General features: G+C 33.1%; 2 protein-coding genes across 2 annotated transcripts; both read right to left on the bottom strand.

The window, feature by feature from the left end:
* Positions 1 to 2,633: 2,633 nt before the first annotated feature.
* FAD7-2 (omega-3 fatty acid desaturase, chloroplastic) lies at positions 2,634 to 5,706 on the bottom strand. The gene is made up of 8 exons (NM_001250432.2): positions 4,744 to 5,706; positions 4,525 to 4,614; positions 4,148 to 4,214; positions 3,943 to 4,035; positions 3,663 to 3,848; positions 3,490 to 3,570; positions 3,247 to 3,384; positions 2,634 to 3,150 (listed from the first exon to the last, which is right to left on the bottom strand). The coding sequence occupies exons 1-8, from the start codon at positions 5,262 to 5,264 to the stop codon at positions 2,965 to 2,967; spliced, it is 1,362 nt and encodes a 453-aa protein (NP_001237361.2). The 5' UTR covers positions 5,265 to 5,706; the 3' UTR covers positions 2,634 to 2,964.
* A 3,498-nt stretch (positions 5,707 to 9,204) lies between these two features.
* On the bottom strand, positions 9,205 to 20,400 carry LOC100779801 (uncharacterized). Its single transcript, XM_003530239.5, has 24 exons — positions 20,207 to 20,400; positions 19,962 to 20,092; positions 19,167 to 19,251; positions 18,975 to 19,028; positions 16,502 to 16,593; positions 16,260 to 16,363; positions 15,219 to 15,294; positions 14,157 to 14,607; positions 13,280 to 13,618; positions 12,985 to 13,188; positions 12,777 to 12,875; positions 12,615 to 12,687; positions 12,332 to 12,459; positions 11,927 to 12,215; positions 11,594 to 11,832; positions 11,384 to 11,508; positions 11,120 to 11,237; positions 10,907 to 10,962; positions 10,710 to 10,803; positions 10,433 to 10,622; positions 10,234 to 10,314; positions 10,051 to 10,160; positions 9,904 to 9,966; positions 9,205 to 9,471 (listed from the first exon to the last, which is right to left on the bottom strand). The coding sequence occupies exons 1-24, from the start codon at positions 20,252 to 20,254 to the stop codon at positions 9,364 to 9,366; spliced, it is 3,357 nt and encodes a 1,118-aa protein (XP_003530287.1). The 5' UTR covers positions 20,255 to 20,400; the 3' UTR covers positions 9,205 to 9,363.
* Between the last annotated feature and the right edge of the window lie 28 nt (positions 20,401 to 20,428).

The following is a 20,428-nucleotide window of genomic DNA, read 5'->3' on the forward strand; positions in this document are numbered from 1 at the left end:
TTTCAGGTCAAAAAAATAAGGTGCATTTAATATACAGTAAGAATTAAATTTTTTTCACTAAGATTTAGATGGTTTAAATGTAAAATAAAATATTGTATTTTATTAGATAAAATCTATTTGAATAGATGCATTGAAAATTATTTTTGTTTCAATTTTCAAAAAAACTTATTTATTATAGTTGGTGACAATTTTTACCATAAATAGATAAAAGAATTAACAAAAAAGATACATATGAAGAGAAAGTGTGAGAAAAGAGGATGTGAATCAAAGTTATTTTGTCGAGAAAAAATATCTTTGTGTGAGAGTGACTGATGAATGAGACACTCGAGTTTGCACAACGATACATAATTTAAGATGAATTATAATCTTATAATTATTTTGTGATAATGAAATACTTTTGAGACAATTTTATGGATGTAAGCAAGAAGTGTCGAACCACGTGTGTTCATTATTGTTTTTCCAACGGTGTAATCTTTATCGTGTTCTCACACTCTTTTGTGACTATGAATAATTTTATTTATAGAAACATTGATTATCCAACAATTTTTATAAATCTTTTTTGAATACATATTGTATAAATATTAATCAAAACAAATAGATAAGTAATGCGGTTGAATCACTTAATAATTTCTCTCTAATAACTCCCCAAATACTCTTGAAAGAAATCATGGCACCATATAATTAGTTGGAAAGTTTTATAATTATAAAAGTTTATCACTTTAATTTAATCAAAGGATTAATAAGTAATAATATATTAGAGGTCCACGCTATTAAGGGTACATAAGAAGTTTTTTTTTTTTCCCTAAAAAAATTAGTTTTTCTAGAGGTCTGACTACATGCTTGATTTTTTTTTTTTTGTCACTACATGCTTGAATTTAATACACACTAGAATTTATAATTATAATATTTTACATGCTTTATGTTTGAGTAATCCAATTTTTAACTCAAATATCTTAGTCGAAAATTAAAGACTGATTTTTCAAAATATATATTGAGATCTAATGAGAGGATGGTTGAGGATAAAGTTGGCTAAGTAGTTAGGGAAAGAAAAGAGAAAGGAGAAAGTAATTTGAATCCTGTTAACTGACATTCTTAATAAAACTAATAAATTAATATTTATGAATAATAATAATAAAAAAAAACGAACCAACCCAAAAGATACTCCTCGTGTATCCTTTTAGAGACATGCACTTAATTATTTTTTTCTTATATTCTATTAACGTTCTAATGAATGAAAGATAAAATTTAAGGGTGGAGATTTGAGTAAATTATTTTTTGACTGCAGAAAATTACTTTCGTTTTTGTTGGTTGGTAAGTGGTTTACTGGTCTATATCATTCACTCGACCACCATGAGTTACATAGGAAATAATGAACGATGGAAAATCTGAACCATGCTTTCATTTTGTTTGCATCGGTCATTACAAACAAAAAAACCAGATCAAGGATGTTGACAAAACATTGTGAATTTGATAGAAACATTAAGAAGACGACAATATGAAAATTAGTGACAATAACAGAGAACTGAAAATCTAACATACTATTATTAATTTGGCCTTTTCCTGGAAGTAACCTAAGCAGAAAAACCATGATAAATATATTGATAATGAAAAACGTGACAAGCTGATTCCGTATGTGACGTACTTTTAGAAGAATTGATAATGGAAATCTAACTTACTTTTAGAAGTTCGTGGAATGGATTTATTTTTAATTTTTATTTGATTTGATTTTTTTATAAGATAATTTATTTAAATCAGATCCTAATACGATGATATATAAAATAAGATTAGATTAATTTAAAGTGTTGACTTGACATATCAAATTATCAATTCTAATATTAAGATATATTTTACATTATATATTTCAAAATAAATAATATAAATATAATATAATTTTTTAAAGGATATTAATATAATATCATGATATATAAAATATCATCTATTAAACAAAAAAATATTTTTTCTGAATTGTTTAAGGTAGCAGATCTATAAGGCACTCGATTATTTCTAGGGGATTTGATTTCGACATCTATTACAAGCACAAATGGAGAAAAGGGACACCATTTTGAATTGATTTTTTCATTGTTGTTGTGCTCAACAAATTTTGCCAAAAAAAAAAAAAGAAGGAAAAAGGAGTGTTGGCGTCTCCATAGAAAGAGAAGAAAAGAAAAGAGAAGAGAATTTACACCAAAACAATCAGAGGGAGAATAAGGGAAAAGAGGAAGGAGATCTAAGAAAAATATATTTTATGCCGAAAAGTTCTCAATATCTAAGTATTATTAATAGTGTTAATAAACCAAAATGTCATTTTAAATTATTTTAAAATATAAAAAATCAAAATAAACTATTTAAAAAATAGATGATTAAAATAAAAATAAAAAATCAAATATATCATTTAGCCTATAATAATATAATAAGATGCATAGTTGCAAACTAGTTACTACTTACTAGCTTGTCATTCATATATATTGTTAATTTAAAATGTTTAAGATCCAAATTATTTTTTACTTTTTGATTCAAGGGAGTCACAAACACCTCTACTTATTTTCAAGAAATACAAAACCAATAATGAAGAATAAAATAGGGAGTATATAAATTAAATAGGGGATGGTAACTGGTAAGAAAACACCGCAACATTCTATAAAACAATTTATTTTAAATTACTATTTAATCGAGGTCTTTCAGTTCTGATCAAATACATTAACAATTTGATCATGACTCAAGGTACCACTTCAATATAATCAATTTATACAGAGGATTCACTGTTCAAGAATGATAAACTACATATAACCTAAACATTCTATCATGTAGTTACAATTGAAATTATATGATCCGTCCATCCATCCCTTTATTAATGAAGGATTCAACTCTAAGTGCAGTAACTTTAGGAGAAACTCAGGACAATCTTTAGAGCAATAAGAATTGTGTGTAAGTCTCTCTTGTCTATATAAAAAAGAATTTTAATCTTCACTCTGATTTGGACGAGCCAATAATCTCAGAGTCAGTTTGATAGTACACAACATCCCCCTTGTCACTAACAAAATGGTCAGTCTTGAAGCTCCTTATTAATTCCCCAATAAGGTGAAAAGGAAGAGGAGATGATTTCTTTGGTTCTCTATAATATTTTCCAAACACTGGCTTAGCTGCCTCAGTCTGCAAGAGAAGCAAAAGAAACATTCAAACTCAACATCTTATGTAAAATCACTATCCATTGTTTCAAAACAAATAGTAGATTAGAGAGACACTCACAGCCTCAACTAAGTGATAGTGTGGAATTTGAGGAAATAGGTGATGAATGACATGAGTTCCAATGTCATGGTGAATGTTATTGATCAATCCATAATCACGATCAAGAGTAGTTAGACCACCCCTAAGGTAGCTCCATTCCTGTTCAACACGAAGAAGGATAAAGATGTAAACTAAATTCTATGCATTGACATTATACCAGTCATTTTCATAAGAAAAGAAAGGACTTGAAATAATGAAAGATACCTTTCCACGATACCAAGGCAATTTGCCTTCATGGCCATGATGGTGCAAATAAGTCACCAAATCCAACCACATGACGAATATCTTCAATTTCAAGAAAGTCAAATGAGAACTTCATTCATTTTTTATTCAAAAAGAAGAACCATTGAAATGATGGAAAAGGGGAAGAAACTTACAACATAGGGAACACCATAAAGCTTAAGAAGTTGAATTGGACCCATTACAAACCCCAATCCAACAAGCAATCCCAACATAGCAGCCCAACAAGCTGTGGAAGTAATAACATCTTTTCTTTCATTGGGAACGAACAAGTCACTGCTAGGGTCAAAGTGAGAACCAGTCTTGCCAGGACTCCTACCCCACTGGATTCAAATGTCAACAGCCACCATGTCAATTCTTCTACCAAGACTAAAGAGTAATTAATGTTCAAATTAAGGTCAAAGCACAACAACTTACAAGGTACACGGGATATGCAAGAAGTGGAAAAGGTGCTGTGAATCTTAACATACGTGTTACAGTGTCCAAGCTTCTGAACAATTTTTCAGGCAACTGCAAGATTATCAATGCACCTCTTATGTCAGAAACTTTATCACTTAAAAGAAAAAAAAACTTAGATAAAAAGAATATGTCTTAGAAACAAAAACAATGATAATCATCTCACCGGATGCCATGATTCATCATTTTCAACATGACCATGATGTTGGTGATGAGTCCTATGACTGATTCTCCTGAATAAAATATCAGTTTCAAACATGAATTCCAAACTAAAAACGAATAAAAAAGGTAAAATGTGTTTTTATCCCTACAAATATCTAGAAATTTGATTTTAGTCTTAACAAAAATATAAATATATTTTTAGTCTCTACATTTATCAAAATTCATGTGATATTAGTCATTCATCAAGACTAAAACCATCTTATTTTTAAAATGTAGAGAGTAGAGACTAAAATCGAATTATATTTTTATATGCACTAAAACCAAATGTCAAGATATCTTGAAGGATAAAAAAAGGCTATCCCACAGGAAGCATTAGCATACCATCCATGATATGGCACTAGAATTGAAGAATGCAGCAGATGCCCAACAACACTGTTCAATTTGGGGTTGTTTGAAAAGCTCCCATGACCACTGAAACACACAAAACAACAAACAAACCCATCAAGTCACAGTTTTTGAAACCCAATTCTGCACTCCAAAATACAGCTACATCCAAATTTTAACATAATGAAGAAAAGAAAAATAGTTATTAGTTAGTACCAATCATGACCAAGAACAAACAGAGCCCAGAACATAGTGCCTTGAGCAGCCCAATAGAGAGGCCAAACCAACCAATTATTGAGATAAGCAGCAGCAGAAGCCAAACCAAAGACAGCAATGACATCCCTCACCACATAGCTCATGGACTTCAAAGGGTCCTTCACCCAGCAATGCTTTGGAATTGCTGCTCTAATATCAGCTAAGTTGAATGGTGGTGGAGCACCAGGGTCAAATTCTGGAAGCTTCTCATGCTCAACCCCATTACTCCCATTGATTACATCGACACTCTTTTGCTCCTCCTCTTCAATGGAAGCAATCCTCAAAGGGACACTCACTTTTAACCCCCAATTCCTCTCCCTAAGGTTACACCTCAAAGGTTGAAACTTAGAACCTTCCAATACCTTGTTTGTCTCCAAAAATCCAACCTTTGAGGTGCTGGACAAAACTGCCCCAGTTCTAGGTCTAGGGATTACTGGAGCAAGAGGCTTCAAGCTACATTCTGATAATACCCAAGTTGCCATTGGATTAAAAAATGAAACTTTAGAAAAATTAGAAAGAAAAAAAAGGGTTTGTTTATTGGGTCAGGTTCCTGGTGCCTCCAGGAACTAAGATGGAAAAATCCTCAGACAGATGAGAGACAAAGAAGAACACAAAGGATGAGAACCAGAAGGAGAAGAGAAAAATTGCCACCAGAAGCAAAATATCTAGTCCTAAAACACAAAAATATTTGGTCATACAATATAATACTCCAAAAAAGCAACTTGCTTGTGAAATTTAAGATTAACACACACTTGGGGTGGCAACTTGTGTTTCAACCTCCAACAACAACCACACAGAATTTAATCAACCCTTTGTTCTTCTCAGGTCTTCGAGCTTTGCTTTGAGACTTTGAAGAATAAAGGGCCAAAAGGGTGTTGAAGGGAGGCTGAAAGAAGGTATCTTCGTTGCTCGTTAATGATGATTATGAGAATCGGAGGTGGAAGTTATATATAAGAGGGTGAAGCAGAAGAAGGGATTTGTGGATTGTGAAGGGGTAATTTAGTAATTCACAATATTTTATTATGTTTTTTGTATAGTATGGAAGAGACCAACCCAATCCGTGTTTACTTTTACTAAATTGATTATGATTATCATGTGTAGACTTTGTAATGGAATTAAATTAAGGTCATTCTTGCCGTGTATTTGACCTATTGTACAATGGATGGAGGATCATATTTTAAGTCCATCCTTTTTTTTTTTCTTACTAAGAGGAAAGAGATAGTACTTTTTTTCAATCTATATTTTTGTTTTGAAAAATAAAAAGAGACTGGGAAAGTTAAATAAAAAATGAAAATATATAATTATTTGGATGGTCAGAATAAGAATACCATAATATGATATAAACTTTAATTTCATCTCATGTTTAATGCGCATCATATAACTAACTAAATAACAATACGATATAGTATAAACTACATCAAATTAAAAAAAACTGTTTTATTTAAATTATGTATAGTTTCTTAAAAAATAATTTTAATTTATTTTAACTAATATGAAAAGTATAAAAATTACAATTTTAACTAAATTATACAAAATTATAATTTTTTTATGTAATTAATTTTCTTAAAATTATAAATAAATTATATAAGTTTTTTAAAAGTTATAATTATAGTTCAAATATTTTAAATAGCTATTTAATTTTTAACAAATAATATAATTGAAATTTATGTATCAAAAATATATTATTATTATATTAAAAGAGATTATCCTATCTTATTAATAACAAATAAAAAATTACAATAGGATATAATATAACTATTATATCCTATCATATCTTAATCCATCAAACGGATTCTCGATCGATAATCATTTTATATGATAAATGTTAATGTAATAAACTCTTTTATATGTTAGTGTAATAACTATTATATATTAATTGAAGTTTATTGAAAATAAATTATCAATTGAAATTTATTAAAATAACGTATTTATATATAAAAAAAAAGGTTTTAAAAAGTCTGGATTAATAAATTATGCATCGCGTTAATAATTTATAAATTATTTTTAGAATAATGTTTTCTTTTTCTCGACTTGATGGCACAAAGTGAAAAAAGGTCACCGGATTTGGTATAAGAACCGGTTTTCCTTCGTTCATGGGTCGGTGGGGTATTATCATATTCGTGTATGAGTGTGAAAGGGAATTTCATGAGGCAAACATCCACGTGCCACACGTGTGATTAGTGTGATTTGTGTACACCCTTATTATATGCATTTCACAAATATTGGTCGGAATAAAACATGTGCGATTTACTTACGCTGTTATTAGTATTTGCATTTCACAAATTTGGTCGGAAGTAATACATTTGACTGAAAAGGTATTTGTGCTCCACTTTATCAGGAAGCCATACTAAATTTCTTGTTTCAAAATATTATATTTACGAAATTTGATAAATACTAATTAGTAGTTTTAGAATAATGGTTAATAAATTAAAATATTTATTTTACCAATAAATAAAATAATTTATTTGAGTTATTCGGAACTTTTAATGACATGTATTAAATATTTCTTAATGGGCATTTAACGTTTCTTGAAGATGTTTATTCGTTGATTCATGAGATTCTATATAAAATTGAGTTTTATTTGTATTTATTTATACAACAAACTGATTGCTTTTTAGACAGTAAAACTCTCACTTCTCGCAGTTTTTTTTTTAATATTATCTCTTTTCAAAAGATGCATTTCATTCATGTTCTTTGCAATTAGAAAAAAATATTTTTCTAAATCATCTCAAACTTCACTACCTTTATCTTATCCGTCTATCTATTTTAATATGAAAATAATCTTATACCGGGTATTTTTCTTAAACAAAAGAATAGTGCCATTATATATACAATTTATCATTGGAGTGCTCCAGTGACATGTTTATGTGGCTGCCACATGTAGTAAGCATCGCTTATACAAATAACGATTGCTTGCGAATAAAACATATGAAAAAATGCAACAAAAATGTGAGATCCATGCTTTTATGCCTAGCACCCCGCGCCTCCCATCGCCCTACACTTGCAAGCTTATCACTCAGCATAATGAACCCAGTTTTTAATTATTTGAGTAAAAATATGCTAAAGTTCCTAAAACCAACGTGGCATGATAGACATTATTAAAAATTAACAAATTCTACTTTTTCTTTTTTCTCCATGGTTAGAGATCATTGTCTCCCAATCTACAAAATTAAAGACTAATCTCACTTATGATATATTATTATTAAATAAAAATTTATAAAAAAAACTTACATGTCTTTGTTGTTTTTTAGCTATCAATTAAATTAATAACTAATTTTACTAAATTTTCTAATTCAACAAGCAAACACAACAACCTTCAACTTAAAATTTAGAAATTTTTTTCAGTTTTTAATTAACTTTTAACTATTTTTTTTTCTAAGCAGACTGACCATCTAATCATTTTTTATTTGTCAAAAATTAACATGAATAAGACAATGATGCAATTTAATGTTAGGTGCAAAATCATTTTCATTTTGATGACTCTAATCAATTTAATGTAACCAAGTTACAAGTCTTCTGCATGGTTGTTACTAATGACTCTAAACTAAGTGATGAGAACATAATTCAAGAAGATTGCAAGAAAGAACTCTACATATCAGAAAGCTATTAGAGTTTATCAGAATGATAATACACTTCATCAGAAAGTTTAAATTAAGTCTTTCTTATGAAAGAGTATTGAAAAGTATTAAATGATGTTCAAGTCCTGAGAAGCTAAATGATAATGGAGTATGACAAATGATTCCAAAATCCTATAATCACAAAGAAAGTCAAGTACTGTCTACTCAAGTGCTGAGAATCATGAGATTATAAAGGTTCATTATGCAATGTCAAAGTGCATTCTGAATAGACTTGCTACTCAGAAGAGATAAGCATAACAAGTTCGTTTTGGAATAAAAAGGAACATGTGAAAGAAAATACCATTCATAAAAACCTTCTTTTAAAAAAAAAAACTCGAATGAGGTTGCCCGCACAAGCATTGAAAGCTACTAGTCATGAATTAAAAGCTGTTATCAATTATCAGAAAGTTATCAGACTCAACTTTCTAAAGACATATTACTCTTTTTATACTAACTAATCTTAAAATATCAATTTTGAATAATTTTAAACACAACTTTTCCTAATGAAGATTTGCAACGTCTAACCAGATGAAGCCAATCTTTGTTCAAGTATTTACAAATATAGATATTTAAGTCATTTACATTTTCTAACAAAGATATATAACCCACTTTAATATATATATATATATATATATATATATATATATATATATATAACATATCTTGGTATTTATTTCATAAAAACATTTTAAAAATACATTTTTTTTCTTATTGTATTCTTTACATCTATCACTATTACATAATAAATTGATATTCAAATATCTCAAATTAAAAAAAAAATGACAATTCTAGTAGTAATAAAGAATTGCTAACCACTATTTGGATTGGATTTTATTTTACAAATTCTGCAGATGTTATGTATTTTCCTTTTGCTAAAATGAAACAAAAACAACGCCAACAGCCACAAAAATATATGTATAATATACAAGACGATAAATACATAATTCATACAGACATTTTTTTGCTATATTTGCCACCATTTCCTCCTTTCCATGGTCTTAACAAGCTCATTTGCTAATGACGCAAAATTTTCAGCTCCACTTTGCAGTTCAGCAGTACGTTGGCTGATTCTCTGAATCAAATTGAACAGTAAAAGTTAATTTTGACACCGTTTATAATAAATAATGATAATGAAACTTTCAACATAAGAAATCTATGACTTTGACCATATGTACTAAAGACTAGAGAGTAAAGAGTGAACAAAGATTTTTATAATTAACAATAGTAGTTGAAAAATAGACAAATGGCAACTTCCATGTCAAAGCACTGACTGTCGAGGGGCTGTTATGTTAAAGAGGGGAACAAAGGTTGACTTAAACATGTTTTTAGTTCTTGGAAATATGACATTTTTTTTGTTTTGGTCCCTACTAAAATTTTATTTCTTTAGTCCCTAAAAATTATAAAAATCATGTTTTTAATCCTAGTAAGGGATTAACAGCAACAAAATTTCAATATAGAAGTTATGCAACGCAAGCTGGCATGATGAGATCAGACAAATTTCTACCTCCAATTTTTCATGCCTCTCCATAAGCTTGTTTCTTGCTTGGGCAGCAACTGAAGCAGCATCCTGAAACCAGGCATTGATTAATATATTTAACACATTGAAATCAATAGTTTTAAAAGACGGAAAGGTTAGTCAGCTTAGCATTACCTCAGTTTTTCTATAAGTAGCCATAATTTCTTCAGGTTTTCTAAGTCTTGGCTTTAAATCATCATTGTTGGTCCCACCTTCAAATAGTTTCTCCCTATCTTGTAACTTATCTGCAGGTAGAAGGAAGAAACTGTCACTAATCTTTGTAGTTAAAATGTAATATATGTTTTGAAAGTGACTTACCTTTCTGTTTATTTTTAACATCAGGAGAGGAAGTAGAAGCCTTAGGTATGGGCTGATGGGGCTCGTCTATTTCAATGTCATCTGTGCCAAAATATAGCATGTTTTGAGGCTTTGTTTTTTAAAGTTCAAACTTCAAAGTGTGAAAGTATTCAAATTATAAAAACTTAAAAACACTAAATGTTTAAAGAAAAATGTAAACCTATATCAAGCTCCGCTTCTTTCTTATCTGGGATTGCCACTGTTGTAGGGGAATCAGGCAAGGGGGGCTTAAAGAAAATGTCTTCCAAATGACCAAAATTGGAGGTTGGAATTTTAGTCACATCTGTTGGAGTGGTTTTTCCTCCTTTAAACCCTTTGACAATACCACCTAGAATCCCCGGCACCACAGTCTGTGCCAAACAGTTAAGCTAATCAAACAGATTTTCAATGGTGGGAACATTAGGATGACAAATAAGGCAAATCAGAGAACCTCATACCTGTTTTTTCTTCTGATTTGAAGAGAATTTAAAGGCAGCATCAGCAGCGGCTGCAAGAACTTTATCGTGAAGACAAGGCAGATGCTCCAGATTACTAATACAGAATAGAATTGTTATTCAACTTTTTCTTCCTTAATTTCTACAGTTTAACCAGTCTTCCACAATATTATCTCTTCATTACAAGATAACAAAGATACCTGAATTCATCTTTGCCAGCCAGTAATGACATGAAGGCCAATTCAGAACTGTTAGCCTGTAAGTTATGAATATAAGATGGGTGCTTTGTGAAGACCAAAAATTTTATACTTTGAACTTTACTGAATGTTTTTGGCCAGAATACTAAAATATGTTTTACATTATCCAGAGAAATGGAATCCCTGACAATTTGAAAGTTCTAGAGAGTATTGTACCAGCACTATCTCTCCATAATCATCAGAACACATGGTTTTATCCATATTCACTTTATAATTCCATCTTAAAATTGACAATAAAGAGCTTTCTGCAACCAATTCCAAATCTGGTAAAGACCTGTTCAAAGCCAAATGCAAAATAAGGGAGAACACCAAGAATTTAGTATTAAAAAGAGACTTTATTTTGCTAGAATCCATAATGTCTTATTGAAAATAAACCCCCAACCCTTCAGAAACGAAAAAAAAAAAATCTAGCACTTTCACCTGATTTCAAATGTTCCAGTCTGAAGCAATGATAAAAGCCCATAAACTTTGCCATCTTTCTTAAAAATTGTAGTCCAATAACAAGATTTAGAATGTTTCACTTTTTTAATTGGTCTCTTATGTCCCTGTAAATATCATATATGTCAAATTCATTTGCATACAGACTTACGATGTGAATGCAAATTGTGAAGTGATAATGAACTCAAGAACCTGTATCAAAGATTTTGCAGAGAACAAACGCAATGAATTCTCGCAGCATAGCAGAACAAGTGGATCCAACAGCAAATCTCCAGAGTGTGAGCTTTCTGAAGAGGAAAGACCAGCTTCTGATGAATTTACCCTAGTTGATAAGGGTTCTTCCTCCTCATCAGGGCTAGCATCAGCAGTATTCTTCACAGTTTCTTCCTGCAGCTTGTCATTTGATGCTTCAGATGCTGAGATGCTACCCTCTGGGGTACAAAAATCAGTTAGAATTTCCAAGGACATGCTAACTGCAATCAAACGGAGAATATGCTTTGTGTTCTTGGTGAAACTTGTACTTGCCTATAACATACATTGAAATTGCAGTGGATTCCTTCACTTGTAATGGCCGACTGCAGATAATTTTTCCACTATCACCATCAACTATATTAATTTTTCCATCCCGGGATAACACAAATAGTATTTCTTCAAGAGAGTTGCCTGAATCTGTTTCTGATGGCTTTAAACTATTCACTTCACTTTGAAAATATGCTTCTTGTTTCCAAACCAATGAAGTAATTGGTGAACTAGAGCTAGGTACACCATCAATCAAGAACAAAACTGACAATGAAGTCACATTACAGACTGCAATCTGGAAAGAAGCAATTATCCAAGATGTATCAATTGAGAGATCGGACACTTTTACTTATGATCAAATAAGTAACAAGAAAGGCAATGTGAATTATCAAGTAGTCAGATGATACCCACACTACCACTTGAAAATCCAATAGCAAGTTTAGTTCCAGAATTTGCAAATGATAATGCTTGCACAGGGGAATCCAGAACAGAAAAGACAGCGCTACAGTAAGATCCTTTTCCTTCTGGAGTGTCAAGAACTGCAATACATGTTTAGTAGCAGAGCATAAGTCAAGGGGTAACACTTACTTTTTTCTGCATACATATCTATGTTTGGACAAGCAGTACATATGGAGAAAAAAACTTAAACTTAGAAGGTAGCCTTCCATGATGGCGACAGACATCTAGGGATCACCTTCACTTTTTGTTTCTGTGAAAAAATGGAAATTTCGTCCACCAGAGTGGCTTTTGAGGTCATAAATGCGAACCTATTAAAGTCGTCAAAACAAAGGAAGTAAGTACAGAACAAATATTGCATTGTGTCAGATAGAATGACATATTACGAAAGATATCTGACAAGACCACATTCATTGCCCACAGCCAACAGTAAAGAAACAGAGCAGAAGTCCAATTTTGTCACTTGAGCATCTGAACCAGCCACTTTTATACCATTCACCTACCAAACACACAGGAGAACAGGAGATTAGTGTGGCATTTTATATGTAGAAAAGTAATGAAATTGTCCTTTTTTTTGTGTGTGGACAATATAGATGTGGAATGCTTACTTCTCCCTCTATGTAGCAAATATAAGATAAGACTGCATGTGTGGCATCACACACAAGGACAGATCCATTGGAATAACCCACAAAATAAACTCTCTCAACCACAGCACCTTTAGCTGTGGATGACAGACTGGGAACACCCCCAGTCAAGGGCCAATTTGAAGGAGCTGATCCATGCCTTGAGCCAGTTCTCAGAGCTGAGGCTACCTAAGATAAATGAAATAAGTTGATTAAAAACTCATAATACACAAATTCACAGCCAGGTTTGACAGAAACTACAGGCAGACAAACAAATTACCTCAGTGAAATTTTTTGATGAATTTGAGTTACTGGGCAACCTGATAAGTATTGCAACAGTCAAACATGGATCAGAAATAGGTACTAGCACTGGAAACTCCAAAGCAGAAACGGATGGCGTTCTCGTCAGCTGAGATGTTAATGCGGAAAGGCTATCATTATCATACAAATGTAGTTGTCCAGGGTTTGCCAGTACAAAAAGTTCATCTTTGCTGCTCAACCCCATCGTTCCAGGACTTGGCAGTAAAATCAAGTCTGCAAAAGAGCCACTAAGTGTAAGGTCTGCACGATTGGTGCATTTTACGGACTCCATCCCGGATGACCATTCGAGAGTTAAAACCTGTAAGAAAGAGAGACACTCTAAAGTTTAGGGAAACAATATAGACATGCTAAGAAAACATTTTAACAAGTAGAAACACTTTCCATCAAAGCAACAGTAAAAAATGACCAGAAATCCCTACAACAAAGTCAACAACATCACATTTCTTCAAAATAACCATGGCTTAAACTTTACCATAAACTAACTGAAGATATGGGAAGAAATAGTGAAAACATATGGGGGGGGATGCTCATTTTATTAATCAGAGAGTAAGCCTGCATTAAATATAAATATTTATTTAACGTTTATAAAGACTGGGTGGTGCTCAACCATATTAACAACATCATAAGGAATTTTCCATTACTTTATATATCCTACATAGTCTCACTAAAATATTTCTTCAATACATTTGGGATTTTAAGTATGATGAAACATAAAAAAATGTCTGAGTCACAACTTTGGACCAATTTTGAATGTATCACATATTTTAGTAAACTGTATAGTTTATCAAAATTCAGAAGCAACTGCCAATAGAAACAGACATAAACAAATAACTCACAGTCAAAACTTCTTCAGATCCAATTTCATCGCCACCATAGACAAACAACTGCCCAAAACTATCACTTTGGGATTTATGGCTGTTGGACCATTGTAAGACAATGACTGGGAGTCTTCTTTCTGCAGTTGAAAGTTGTAGCTTAACAACATTTTTAGAAGTTTGTTGGCCTTTAGAAGCTGTTGCTGATGACAAGTTCCAGAGAAGGATATCTCCATCTAAGTATCCCACGGCAAGAATGGACCCAGTAGAAGATGCCCAGCAAAGAGCAGTTATCTCTTTGTCACCTAGATTTTGTTCTACAATATCAGCTGGAGGATTGGTGCCCGTTTCGGAAGAAGAGTTACCATCTTCATCCTTCAATTGGAGATCTTTTCCACCACCAAGAAACACAATTCTAGATTCAGAAACATCCCAAAGAATAAGCAGTCCATCCTCAAACGCAATTAAGAGTCTGCAAAATTGAACATAATGAGTATACTTTTTTTACTCAACTATGTAATATCAGATCGCAGACAAGTATATGGAATATGCTAATAAGATGGCAGATAAAAAAAACGATAAAGTATAATTGTCAAGATTTCTTCACAAGCCTTCAAGCTAACAACCCCTACTCATCTAGAAAGAGTCATGTCTGTGTTGAATAATGATGGAAACATTTGCTGTCTTGGAATATGTTCACCCATCACTTCAGACAGAGTCAAGATTTAGATACAAATATGATAGAAAATACAGGCCACTCATGAAATCATGCAGTGCTGTCTCTAAGAATATATACAGCCATGGCAAATTACACAAACTTCTTTGGAAGTTGGCTCTGCAAGTTCATCAAATGTCGGTTGTAATTTTGAAAATCCGAGAAATTATTTGAAATGACAGACAGTGGAAAAATAAAAAATATGAATGGTCAATTAGGAAGTTAAACTCTAATTTTACAAAATCCTATTTTTCAATAGGCTTTGTTTTGCCAAATCAATAAGTAGCTGTTAAGTAAAAATTCCAATTTATAAATGTGCCAGACAGAGAAGTAAGGCTGAAATGCTGTATGAACTACTTATATCTTGCCTGTTCCCGAAAGAAGAAGGTTGCAAAAGAACTCCAACAATTGGTTGCTCACTGGGTTCTGGAAAGCCTGCAGCTTCTATCAAAGAGAATAAAACAACGACAATGAGCAGTTTTTAAATCAAAGAAAATCAAATAAGTTTAAATGTGAAGCATAGAGGTATGAACATCAGAATAAGAAAGCAGTTGAATATAGTGGTTATTTATGATGTATAGTGTATTGTGACTCAGCATTAGTGATCTTAGTGCTGACCATATTTCCCTTGTCCAGGGAGTCCAACATAATTACCGTGCAGAAAATAAGAGTGTTACGTATTGAAACAAGTCTACACTAGGAGAAATAAGGGAGGGTACGGAATCCGTGAGGGAAGCAGTGAAAGAAAGTAATGATAGAATAATTATTTGATACTAAATCATAGATGGGCTGTGAGCATAAAGAACAGACAGCTGTCAGCATGTGAATGGAGAAGACTATGGTTAGAGGGAGAGAGATGAATCATGAATATTCATTGGTAGTATATTGTTTATGTTTATTGCAATTTCTGTCTATTGTTACTCATTTGGTCCCTATACCTATACAATCTTTACGTTTTAGTCCCTACACCAAGAAATTACTCGTTCTAGCTCCTACGCATACACTTTTTAACTTGTTTAGTCCCTATACATACACCTTTTTATTTGTTTTAGTCCCTACAGTTTTGGATGGCAAGGACTAAAGCAAATTGAAAAGTATATGTGTAGAGACTAAAACGTAGACATTGTGCAGGTATAGGGACCAAATGAGTAATTATACTTTTTTCATCTATTTTGTTATTGTTTCTGTGCTTTCCTGAGGACTTTACTCAGGTTTAAGGAGCTAAGCTCCCTTTTTGTTGAATAAAACTATAAATAATGCCCAGTGATTTTCAGTTCCTATCATCTCAAAAGAATATTTGAGAATTTATGATTAACTGAGAAGATTGACGAATTGCATGTATGGCTTAAGATAATGCAATATATGTATTATATATCAATCATCAAAACAAAAGACCAAAAAATAAATACCCCTTAAAAATTTTGCAGACAAATAGTATGATGACTTCAAAAGTTGTCCTTCCTCAGCTTCGAACTTTATCACAGAAAATAAGCCATGCTGATCTCCAACATAACTGCACATTATAACAGAGTAGTAATGGTATTAATCAAGTGCTTTGTAATCACAACCATTTGCAGCTAACTACTACAAGTACTACGAACAAGTGGAAAAATATACATATTTACTGAATATAAGTATTTCACTAACTTACATGAAATGTGAACCGCTGATTACAGAAAAAGCAGTAATATCGAACTCCCATTGTAAAGAACAAACAAGGCTCCGGCTCTCAAGATTCCAAACCTGCCAAAATTGTTTAAAAAAACAAAAAGACTAACTAAATGGGCTCAACTTAGTAAACATTCTAAACCATAACAGCTATAATAATCAACGAACTAAAAGTCAATTGCCTTACTGATATAAATTACAAACCATAACTTAACATGCTAGAGTGCCCTTTCATAAACAACAACAACAACAACAACAACGCCTTATCCCACTAGGTGGGGTCGGCTACATGGATCAACTTCCGCCATAATGTTCTATCAAGTACCATACATATATCCAAATCATTAAGTTCGAGATCCTTTTTGATAACCTCTCTTATAGTCTTTTTGGGTCTTCCTCTGCCTCGAATTGTTTGTCTTCTCTCCATCTGGTCTACTCTCCTCACTACAGAGTCTACCGGTCTTCTCTCTACATGCCCAAACCACCTAAGTCTATTTTCCACCATCTTCTCTACAATAGGCGCTACTCCAACCCTCTCTCTAATAGCTTCGTTTCTAATTTTATCCTGTCGAGTCTTACCACACATCCACCGCAACATCCTCATCTCCGCTACACCTACTTTATTCTCATGTTGGCTCTTGACCGCCCAACATTCTGTTCCGTACAAAATCGCCGGTCTTACCGCAGTCCGATAAAACTTTCCCTTTAGCTTGATCGGTACCTTTGCATCACATAACACCCCCGATGCTTTTCTCCATTTCATCCATCCTGCTTGAATGCGATGATTCACATCCCCTTCAATTTCCCCATCATCCTGTATTACAGACCCAAGATATTTAAACCGTGTGACTTGAGGGATAATATGGTCTCCTATTTTCACCTCTGAGTTAGAAACCCTCCTTCTTTTGTTGAACTTACATTCCATATACTCCGATTTGCTTCTGCTTAGGCGAAAGCCATGTGTTTCTAGAACTCGTCTCCAAGTTTCCAACCTCTCATTCAACTCCTCCCTCGACTTTCCAAGGAGGACTATGTCATCTGCAAAAAGCATGCATCTCGGCGCTATCTCTTGGATTTGTTCCGTGAGGACATCCAGAATTAAGGTAAAAAGGTAGGGGCTAAGGGTTGACCCTTGATGTAAACCAATTGTGATGGGAAAATCGTCTGACTCTCCACCCTGTGTCCTAACACTAGTCGATACCCTATCATACATATCTTGGATAGCTCGAATATATGCAACCCTAACCCCTTTCTTCTCTAGAGCTTTCCACAAAATCTCTCTAGGCACTATATCATACGCTTTCTCCAAGTCAATAAAAATCAAGTGCAAGTCTTGTTGGGCCATGCGATATTGCTCCATCACCCGCCGTAATAAATAAATCGCTTCCATGGTCGACCTTCCCGGCATGAAACCAAATTGATTCTCAGTAACTTGAGTCTCCTTTCTTAATCTCCGTTCGATCACTCTTTCCCATAATTTCATGGTATGACTCATGAGCTTGATTCTCCTATAATTTGCACAATTTTGTATATCCCCCTTGTTCTTATAGATTGGCACTAACGTGCTTCTCCTCCATTCCTCCGGCATGCGTTTTGACCTCATAATTTCGTTAAAGAGTTCGGTGAGCCACTCAAGACCTCTATCTCCAAGAGTTTTCCACACTTCAATAGGTATGTTGTCTGGCCCCACCGCCTTACCATTACTCATTCTTTTCAACGCTTCCTTTACTTCCTGTTTCTGAATCCGACGATAGTACTTATAGTTCCGGTCCTCTTCTCTTGTGTTTAGACTGCTAGAGTCATATCCATATCCATCATTAAATAAGTTGTGGAAATACGCCTTCCACCTTTCCTTGATATCTTTTTCATGCACTAAGACTTTGCCTTCTTCATTCTTAACACACTTTACTTGATCCAAATCTCTAGTCTTCCTCTCTCTACCCTTAGCAAGCCTATATATAGATCTTTCTCCGTCCCTGGTTCCTAGAGCTTGGTATAGTCCGTCAAAAGCTTGGGCTCTTGCCTCATTCACCGCCTTTTTGGTTTCATTTCTAGCTATCTTATACTTATCCCAAGTTTCAGAATTTCTACACCTAGACCACTCCTTGAAACACTCCTTTTTTACTCTAACTTTGCTCTGAACATTTTCATTCCACCACCACGATTCTTTACCCCTAGGTCCAAAACCTCTAGATTCACCCAACATCTCTTTAGCCACTTTAATAATCTCTTGGGACATCTTGTTCCACATATCGCAGATATTATTTTTCATTCTACAATTAATAATGAATGGTAAGAAAAGAAGCCAGAAAAACAACCACACAACTTAGATATCAATGATAGGTCTTAAGGAGCGATGAAAACCACAATATGTAGGCTATCTAGGGGGAAAGACAGCAGGAGAGGCAGGCAAATGCCTTTGTCAGAAAAATGTATCAACATAAACAGAAATTTACCTGGATATCATTGTCATTTAAGACACCAACTAAATGCCCCTGGTTTTGAAGGAACTGCAAGTGCCAAAAGAATCCAAGCATCAATATGCCACTCACATAAGCTTAGATAGCTAAATATTTGATAATTTTGTATCATAGAAAATCCAACAAGATCTAACTGCATATCAATTTCAGAAGTCCAATGCCACTTACCTCCAAGTATTTGTAAGGCAATTGCTTAGGAGAAACCAATAGTCCTTCTATATTATCACCCCCAATCACCTTAAGTCTTCCATCCCTGCCATTAAGCTACACAATATAAGCAAACAAACACTCACATCTTATAAACATCCATTTGCCAGCCATATAAATCATGCTATATGCCTCGTGTCCAGTCATCACTAAATTTGAAGAATCACGCATTGTCAATTACAACGATAAAAGGGTTATGCCATCACTACATTTGCTGGCTAAACATATATAAGAATTATGTCAGTTGGACTTTCTCTTAACTGTTTCTTATGACTATCACATGCATGCTTTTAACCAAAAGAACCAAAATAAACATCGATACGAAAAAACGAATTTAGGAAACACCCTCCCTTCCTTACACGCCAACAAGGATAGTTAGAAAGAATAAAACCGCCAAGATGTTTCCCCCCTAAATATTGAATTCACCTTAACCAAATAACACTTGTCTTACACAACTATAGAATAAATGAAAAAAGACAAAAAAAAAAAGAGCAACTTTAAATTACTCATCAGTTACCACGGCTAATTAGAATAACCCCAGATTAAATTTTTCTGAAATCTTGAATCCCATTTTCGTGTTTTAACCTGGTTATGCAATACGAGCAAAGCAGACTGCAGTTACTAAACAACAATAATACTATAAATATCAAATGAAAAATTATTTAACAATATTGTAACTTACAAGTACTGTAGCGTCCCAATTAATAAAAAATAATAACAATTAACAATAAAATCAGATAGAGAGAGAGAACTGACAAAGTCCCAATAGCCAAAAGTCGCTGAATGGGGTCAAAAGCGAGAACTGAAGCAGTGGATGGAATGCCATAGTGAATCACAATTCTGGGATCCAACTCACTCCCTTGCAAACCACCATGCTGCAACTTGTGCTGAACAAAAACCAACCAAAACTCAGATTATTTTTTTAAAAAAAAGTAAAGGAAACCCAGAAGAAAAAAAATGAAGTTGGATGAGAAAGAGAGGATTTTTTTTTTGGAATTTACGTTGGAATGGTGCTGCACAGCCTTGTGCAACAACCTCTTGGCAAACATGGTTGCCGATGATGATGTTGTTGTTGGCGTAGGTTGTCTTCCACAGTTTGATTTGCTTTGTTGGGCTGATGATCATTCCAATGCTTCGAATTTTCTTTTTGCATAAAAAATCAAAGTTTTTTTTTTAATTATTATTATTCTTTAGCTCGTCTGGCGCTGGTCATTGTAACCTTT

The sequence above is a fragment of the Glycine max genome, chromosome 7 (genome assembly GCF_000004515.6).
Source record: "Glycine max cultivar Williams 82 chromosome 7, Glycine_max_v4.0, whole genome shotgun sequence".
NCBI lineage: Eukaryota > Viridiplantae > Streptophyta > Magnoliopsida > Fabales > Fabaceae > Glycine > Glycine max.